Consider the following 8,852-nt stretch of genomic DNA (forward strand, 5'->3'; position numbering starts at 1 on the left):
GGTGCCCACCCACCTACACAGAGCTGGTCACACTTTACCTCTTTTAACACCAAGTTTCCCTTCTCAGTAGTCGGCTGGTAGGATTCCTACTGACTACCTTCTCCATGGCATGAGCCAGCTTTCTCTTCCCTCATCTGAGTGTCCCCCGGAGTTACCTTGATTGACAGGTGGCTTAGACCCAACTCCCAAGCAAGACTGAGGCCCCGCGGGTTGCTGCAAAGAGCACCTTTATTCAGAGGAAGGACGTCGCCATGGCAACAACACATCAATTCCCTGAGAGCTTTTCCCTTATCATTAGCATGCCTAGCTAAGGTCTTTGTAAAAAAGAACATAGAACATAGCCCATGGGGTAGGGGTGGGGTGAGGTGAGGCTTGGGGTGCTGGGGAGGATGGTGGGGGGTAGCAGGATTCCAGATACTGGAAGGCATAAATACAGTTCTAAGACATTCACGGTCCAGCTTTCCAAAGACCAAGCCTGTTTGGCCTCTGCTTTTTTCTGATCCACAGAAAAGATAAAATAAGACCCTCTCCAGCCCACCCAGGAAAACAACCCCCCCTCCCTGCAGACCCACCCCTCCCTTCTCACGAAACAGCACAGTAAAAAAATACTGTCACAATATTTACAGGCACACCCACTATGGGCGACTTTCTCTCTACTTTGGAGAGGAGATAAAATTCACAGCTCTGAGCCCCCTGGTGTGGGAGACAAAGACAGGACCTCAAGGGACAGGATGGGGCTGGAGACTTCACCCCCCACTCTGGAGGGTAGAGAGGGAGGCACCATTCACCTGAATGGCCTCTGGTGGGGTGCAGGTCCAAGGAGGAGCCCAGGTCTTTTACTACCTAGCCAGCTTCCCTAGCACTGGGCATGGCTCAGCTGACAGGGAAGGTTCCGGGTAGATGCTGGCACCCCAACTTAGAGACTGTGCTATACGACAGCACCTGTGTACCCCTGGGGGGAGCCCTGAGGCCTCTCTCCCTTCCCCTCCGCAGAGATCCAAACACAGAACTGCCCTCAGAGTGGCTCTCAGAGTGTAGAAAAGACAGTTAGGGACAGACAGACCACTCCCTGAAGAACACGACTGCCCAGCAGTCTGCAACATGGGTGGGCACACCACACAAACACACAAATATAGACACACACACATACACACAGCCCTGAAGAGCCTCGTACACCAAGGTCAGGACACACAACAGGGGTCCCTGGGCCCTTTGGATACCAGGGGCGCCCAGGGACAGGGTCTCAGCCACGGCTGCTAGAAGATGGTGGTGTGGGGACACCAGGGTGTGTCCGGGTACAGGTGGCAATGGATAGAGCGGAACCTGTAGGGATAGAGCAGAAGACTGGTCTGTGTAGGGTGAGGGTGCCATGTACCCAGGTGGAGTTCCTGGGGGTCCCTCTATGTAATCCGGATGCTGAGGAGTATTTGGTGACCCTCTGCAAGCCCTTACCTGGATGGGTCAGCCTCCACTGGGAAGGGTCCCTTGATATGCACTGCGTTTCGCTTGTTTTCAAACATGCCATAGCTCAGGGTCACCTGTATTGGGAGCAATAGAGTGAGGCTGGAGGGGTGGCATTTCTGGCTGGCTGGCTGGCTATTCCCTCTGCTCTCCTTGGACCAAGGACACCTGCTCTACCCACCCGGGGATGAAGTCCAGGGTGAGGACTACAACCACGAACGAGACGGAGCAGGTGTGTCCCCTCAAAGGACAAGATCAGGGATTTAAGAGGCTCTTTCACTATTAAACTGGGGTGGCCTCATGTGTAGGCGAGTGAGCTATAGCTCCCAGCTCTGGGCCAGCAGCTCGGTATAGATTGTGACACCTGAAAACAGGCTGTCTCTGACGCCCCCATTTAAAACAGTGACCCTGTATTGAGATGTAACCCAGTTGGGAGATGCTTGTCTAGCCCGCACAAAGCCCTCGGTTCCTTTCCCAGCACTTCATAACCTGGGTGTGGTGATGCACATCTGTGATCCCAGCCCAGGGAGACTGAGACAGGAGACTAAGGAATGAATTCAAGGCCCTCCTCAACTACCCATCAACTTCAAGGCTAGCCTGGAATACATGAGGCCCATCTCTGAGTAAATAAACAAAGAAATGAAAACATCACACACATCCCTAAAAATGACTCTGAGCCAGGTGTGGTGGCACACGACCTGAATCTCAGCATATGGGAGGCCGAAGCAAGAGGATCACCCGTTCAAGGATAGCTTGGGCTACATAGTGAAACCCTGTCTCAACAAACCGAAACACATCCATAAGGACTGTCCCTTCCTCGGGCCCTTCTGTCCCTGTTGACGTCTCTCCTTGGCCACCCAGGGGTGCACGCATACCTGCTCATGGAGCTCGGTGGTGGGCACCTGCTGCAGATTCTCCAGGTGGGAATGGAAGAGGCCACTCCGGATGAGGGGCACCCCCAACAGGGCTTCCACAATATAGCCAATGGTGCAGTCATCGGGGAGCCTTATGCGCTCAGCTGTGCTCATGAAGTGTCCCCCGCTGCAAAAGGGAAGGGCCCAGGGGACAGTGAGCAGAGGCTGAAGCCGGCAGCTGGGGAGAGGGCAGACAAGACCTTGCCAGACTGGGCTCCCTCCCTCTATGAACTATAATTCTTCCATGCCAAATGGTTTCACCCAAGGGTGCTCCAGCCAGGGCAGAGGTAGGGGGCATGGCTGTGAACACGTTTGGACACCTAATGGAGAGGAGTGGGCAGCTGAGAGAGGATGGCCCGAGCCAGGCCCTGCAATGGGGCACCCAGGACCACGAACGAACACCCTGCTGTGTGGGTGGTCTTCCATGTGCAGGGGGCACTCACCTAGCCCACGGGCCCATCTTTAGGGCTAGCCCTCGGCTGATACAGAAGCCAGCTCCTCCGGTGGCAAACCAAAAGTGAACAGGCCGCTGGGGGGGGGAGAAATGGTTGCCATGAGACTCCTGGATTCCACCAGGTTGCAGAGGTGGCTCGGCCCCTCCCTAACTCCTCAGGGTGTGTGCAGCCGAGACATGATGGGAGACACTCACCACTTTGTGCTCGCTGATCCGTTCTGTGGCCTGGATGGGCCGGTCCAGACTGGGTTTGCCAATGTACACGTCTTGGGTGTGGGGATAGCTGGCCAGCAGCCGCAGCAGCGCCCTGAGGTTGACGTAATTGTCATCGTCCACGTGGCAGAACCACCTAGGCACAAGGGAGGATGCGGTCAGGGACTGCAGCCAGGGGGGGGGGGGGCGTGAGGACTGCCAGGCTGCCAGGGAAGGGGCATGGACGGGGCACGGCGGGAAAGGGAGGAACTCACTTCTTTCCTGACTCAATGAAATGGTCATACTCCACAGCCATCTTGCAGGACAGAGCCTGGCGGCTGTGGGCCGCCGAGCAGTTTGTGAGTACCACATTGCCTGTGGACAGGGGAGGGTGTGAGCAGGCCTGGGCAGCACAAACAGTAGGCGCTTTTCCAACTGCCTCAGACCTTACCCCCAACCCACCCTCCTCCCCGGGGTGGCCGCCCCTGCCCATTCATTCAGCCAGCTTTTCCCCAGTACCGGCCACCTGTTGCTGCCTGCAGGACTCAAAGAGTCCCCAGAGGATTGAAAGGGGCTCCTCTGCATAAGAATCGGGGGCCTGGGAGTGGTGGGGCAGGGCATGAAGCAAACCAGCGGAGCAACTGGTGACCTCTGAGCCCCAGAGTGCCTCAGGGGAAGAAGTTGCTTAGGACTAGCCCACCTCTGCCCTCCCCAAGCCTGGGACACACCTGTGAGCTTGGCCAGAACTTCGTCCTCCCCATCGGTGAAGATGAATGTCTGGAAGAAAAGATAGGACCTGAGCTTGCAACTCCAAGTCCCCCACTAGAGCCACAGCCAAGGCACCCTGGAGTGCCCTCAGCTGTAGGCCTACACTCCTCTACACCCCCACACCCCCCACCCCCGATGCCACACAACCGCCTGAATTCTCCACTGCACATAGTGTGTGCTCCAGCGTCCAGGGTGAGTGGCAGCTGGGCTGTCGGGGGAGGGGGACTCACTCCCCAACCTCAAGACAGCTGGGCCCAAGGTCACCACAGGCAGCTGGGAGGCACGAGCCAGGTGGGGTGCCCCACCCACCAGCCAGGTAAACGGGCTGCAGCTCACTCTCCCGCCAACTTGTGCACCTGGCGGGGCACACACCCTTATTGACACAGCCTGCCTGCCCGCCCAGCCTGCGGGCTTTCCGAGCTGTGGGAGGGGGTGGGGGACAGGGGGAGGAGGTCGGCTTTGGGAAGCTGAGCCTCACTCACTCGGGTCGGGGACAAAGGCCTCTGCTGGGCTGCTGCCAAGCCCTGGCAGACAAAGAGCCCCGCAGGGAGGATGAATCACCAGCCATTGTCCGCCAGCTTTGTCCTGAGCCGGGCCAGCCTTAACTCTGCCGAGTTAAGCAGGAGTGGCCCGGCTGTCATTTCCATACAGCTGGCCTGGTTAACTGGACCGGCTGGGTAAGAGGTCCTGTACACGGGGTATGGATGGGTAAGGCCATTGGCCATGCAGTACTCTGGCCTGGACCTCCTGCTGTGCCCTATAGGGCAGGTTCCCCCAGCCACAGCAGCCAGACAGGTTCTGAGAGGTCACTGGTAGTCACAGTGGTGGCAGCGGCGGCGGCGGCGGCGGTGGTGGCAGAAAAGGACTCGTGTTCCCAGGCCCACAGTAGGGCATCAGAGAAGTCAGCCCAGCTTAGAAGAGGAACACTCTTCCCTGCTCACTGAAGCCTTGCCCAAGGCCACAGCCAAGATTCCACCTGGCCCGGCACCGGGCCACCCCCTGCCAGGATTACTCTGCGGAAGAGGAGGGGGGCGCCGGGGCGGGGCCAGGAGCTGCCGGCGCCCGCCTGGGCCCGTCAGCACACGGGAAGGAATGTTCCTTCCTCCGCCGGCCCGCCCAGCGCGTGCCGCCTGCCGCACCCTGGCATTGCAGAGTGCAACCCCGGGGCGGGTGGGGGATGCTCACAGCAGAGGCAGCAGTCCGCCACCCACCCACTCACCAATCTTCACTTGCCTTTTGTGCACAAAAGGGTCCCAAGGAAACCCGGGTGTGTGCAAGCCTGGAGGTCAGCACGTACTCAGCTACTCAAGGCAATAACTACCCCTGGCCTGAAGGGGTGGCACACCATGCCCTGAGCAGCCCTAGTTCTTTGCACAGGTTGACCAAATGCCCAGATGCTGACTCCAGTCCAGTGAGGCCCGGGTAGAAGAACAAAAGGTGAGACCTATATCATCTGCAAGCATGCACCTCCTTCCAGGGCTCTGCAGACACCCGGGGCAGCCCACACGCACAGACTCGCACCCAGTCTCCCCCCCCCCTTGCACCCCAGCATCTCAGCCCAGGAATGCCGTGGGAGGTGCAGCGGGCCGGCCTGTGCAGACGCTGCTGCTGGATTAAAAGGAAAATGCTTTCTTAATGAGATCAAGAGAGAGGCCTGTTCTCCCGCGCTTCGATGGTGTCCTGAAAACCCAGCCCAAGGCTACGGAGATTAAAGTTACCTTTGTTCATTTGCCGGGAGGGGGGGGATTTGCAGGAGGCCCGCCAGTCTTTGAGAGGCGGAGCTGTGGGGTATGTGGGTGCTCCGCCTGCTGTCTCCCCAATACAGGGCAATCAGAAGAGGAGGGGGCAGGGGATGCACCTGTGGGTATCACTTGGCCCCCAGAAACACTGTAAAGTGGGTACAACACAGCCTGCCTGTGCAGAGCCAGAGCCAGGTTCTAGGGACTCTTCCTAGTGTCCCTGGGAGGTGGGTACCATCTTCTCCCTGGCACACAGCAAAGAGACCAGAGAGGACACCAACCTGTGACCACCTCAGGAAGAAGTAATGCCTTCCAGGGACCCACATGTCCCAGTGCCCCCCACCCCAAACTTCCCCGAAGGAGGACCATCAGGTCAGTGAGGGCAGGAGAACTGGTGAGGGCCAGCAAGGGGGTGGGGGAGAGACACACAGGAAGCAGCATTGTTCCTGGAGCCGAGATTCAAAGAAACACAGGATGCCAAGTTCTGCCCCAGCCATTGTGGCTGTGGCGGTGGCAGCCTGCAGCCTGGCGCACTCCTTAGTGGTGGGGGAGGAGCAAGCGGGCCAGAGGCCAGGCGTCCCCGCCTGTCCCCCCACTGACCAGCTTCTCCACCTCTCCGAAGGTTGTCTGCTTTTTTGTACAACCCCACAATCATGCTCGATGCCAAGACTGCCTTTCCTGGGCCATAGGACTCTGGTTCAGATGGACGCTCCTCCTCCTCCTCCTCCTCCTCCTCCTCCTCCTCCTCCTCCTCCTCCTCCTCCAGGAAGCCTTCTTCCCATTCATTCCACCTTCCATCAGACTGCAGCTGCCCTGAACAGACTGGAGAGTCTGCCCTTGACTACAGGTTCCAATGACCCTTGCCCACAGCATACTGAAAGAAGAGGGGTTTTGTTTGCCATGTGCACATGAGCTGACCATGGGGATAAATAAATCCAGCCTTTTCTGGGTAGAGGGGATTCTTACTCTGAATGATTTCTGGGATCATCACAAGCCTCCAAAGTTATATAGTCCACTTTATAATATCTTAGTAGAAAGACAATTATTTCCCTTTCAGAGAGCAAAAGACTGAGGTCCAAAGAGACCCTAGGCTTTTCTCCAGACTGCATAGCCCAACTGAGATTTTTTTTTTTTCTGAGTCCTCTTTGCCAGAGAAAGCCCCCGAATCCCAAAATGAGAGTTTCTCAGAACTGGTGGTGGCCCAGAGGGGGATAGACGCTATCCAATATCACACAGCAGCAAGGCTGAATGTGGGGGTGGGGGGTGCCCTGGCTCAGAGATCGTGCCCTACGAAGGCTGTCATTCAGGGTTGGGGGTAGGACACAGAGGCCCCCTCATCGCCAGGCAACCTGAGTGGCCAGCACGCCAGCCAACGGTTCCCATGGAGCGCATAGCTGAACACAAGAGGCCGACGCCTTTCTCGGCTGGAGAAAAGGGCTTTGTTGCCTTGCCCAAGGGGCCGGCGTGAGAGCAGCCTAGCGCTGGGAATCCTAACGGCAAGGCAGCCAAACAAAACCCACGGCCCCCGCTGCCCCCTCCCGAAGGCCTGCTGAGCCCCTGGGAAAGGGACGCCTCATTCTCAGGAGGCTGCCGTGGGGTTCTCAGGGCCCCTCTCTGACCAAGACTAGATAGGAGCCTGTCCTCTTAACCTCTACTCCGTCCTAAAACAGAGCCTAGCCAAGCTTGATGGCCCTGGCTCCCTGGGGCTGGAGCAGGAAGGAAAATGAGCCTTCATCTTCACACCAAATACCCGCCCCCCCCCACACACACACTTGGAGTGCACTCCGCTCTCCCCGCGCCCTCCCCACACACACTTGGAGTGCACTCCGCTCTCCCCGCGCCCTCCCCACACACTTGGAGTGCACTCCGCTCTCCCCGCGCCCTCCCCACACACACTTGGAGTGCACTCCGCTCTCCCCGCGCCCTCCCCACACACACTTGGAGTGCACTCCGCTCTCCCCGCCCCAACTGTCCTGCTGTAGCCTCCAGGGAGATTTTCAAAGTGGGGTGTGTCTTTTTATTACGAGTAGGAAGTTGATGGCTAACTGGGGTGGGGGGAGCTCAGCTACTAAAGACGGGATTCTGCACAAGCCTGGAGGACCAGCACCCTATTTGTTTCATTGTATCTGGTCCAGGGGTGCTACGCCTTCCCCTCCCTCACTTTCAAGGGAAGTCCCCTCTAATCAGGAAGAAGGGGGTCAGTTCAGAGTGGAGGGGATCCAGGATGGAGCTGAGCCAATTTGTTTGGAAAAGTTTGGGAACAAATACGACCATTCCCTCCAGTGTTTAGGGGAAGCGCCACAGGCCAACCCCAAGCTGGAGGCTACTCATCCAGACCTAAAGCATGTGGCTTGGGGTGACCCTGGTAACACCGGAGGAAACTTCCAGGACTGTAAGGCAAGCAAAGTGGGCCCCAGCAGCCACACAGGGATGGAATGGGACGACGGATTGGTGTCATCGATTCCCAGATAGACCCAAAGCTACTGATGCAGCCAGAGCCGCTATGGACAGAGGGTGATCCCTGCTCCATCCTCCTGCCCAGGCCGCGAGGGGTCTCACCATCTCCTTGTGGCGCGAGATCCAGGTCTCGAACAACAGGTCGAGACGCGCGCGGTGAAACTTTCTGGTGGTCTTGACCGCGATGAAGACGTCGCGGGGAGACAGGACCTCGGCTGGGGGACGCGAGTGGCCGTCGGCCGGGCGGGAAACGACCCCGGGCGGTGGATCCGCGTCTCTGCGCGCGCGGGTGAGTAGACTGAAGTATTCGGACAGGCTGTGCACCTCGCGGGCGAGGGCTCCAGGCTCCGCGGGAGCCCTGGACCCAGGACCCAGAGCCGCCCCAGCGGAGCCGGCCAGGCTGCGCAGTGCGCGCCGTCCACGCTCAGCTGGTACTGGGGTCGGCGGTGGGTCGGCCGTGAGTACCAGGAGGCAAGCTAGCAGCGCGCCCGCCAACCCCAGCAGCAGGCGCCGGCCGCAGCGCTGGAGCATGGTGGCCGGCGGCCCCACGTTGTGCCCTCCCAGTGCCAGCTGGTCCGGCTGCCCGAGGCTCCCGGTCCAGCTGCGCGCCTCTCGCTCCAAGTGCTCTTAAACCTCCCCTGTCAGCCACGCCCCCGCACGCTTATTGGCTGCTAGCCTGAGGGCGTAGCCTCTGGAGCGATCTCTAGCTCCCACGTGGGACATAGACGGGAGGGGAGGGTGGGGGGAGGGGGGGCTGGGAACACCCAGTTGGGGCACCCACAGCACCAGCCCCCTTTACGCAGGAGCACGTCCGGCCCGCGCCGTGTCACCCTCCTGAGCTGCTCTGGGCGACATCCAGGCTGACCA

General features: G+C 59.0%; 1 protein-coding gene across 1 annotated transcript; it reads right to left on the reverse strand.

Annotated features, from left to right (window-relative positions):
- Positions 1 to 210: 210 nt before the first annotated feature.
- On the reverse strand, positions 211 to 8,593 carry Lfng (LFNG O-fucosylpeptide 3-beta-N-acetylglucosaminyltransferase). Its single transcript, XM_052754216.1, has 8 exons — positions 8,088 to 8,593; positions 3,750 to 3,798; positions 3,297 to 3,396; positions 3,025 to 3,178; positions 2,819 to 2,904; positions 2,337 to 2,502; positions 1,453 to 1,538; positions 211 to 1,323 (listed from the first exon to the last, which is right to left on the reverse strand). Exons 1-8 carry the CDS (start codon positions 8,514 to 8,516, stop codon positions 1,257 to 1,259), a joined length of 1,137 nt encoding a protein of 378 aa, XP_052610176.1. The 5' UTR covers positions 8,517 to 8,593; the 3' UTR covers positions 211 to 1,256.
- Positions 8,594 to 8,852: the final 259 nt, after the last annotated feature.

This window comes from Peromyscus californicus, unplaced genomic scaffold (assembly GCF_007827085.1).
Source record: "Peromyscus californicus insignis strain IS unplaced genomic scaffold, ASM782708v3 Scaffold_2__1_contigs__length_46816999, whole genome shotgun sequence".
Taxonomy (NCBI): domain Eukaryota; kingdom Metazoa; phylum Chordata; class Mammalia; order Rodentia; family Cricetidae; genus Peromyscus; species Peromyscus californicus.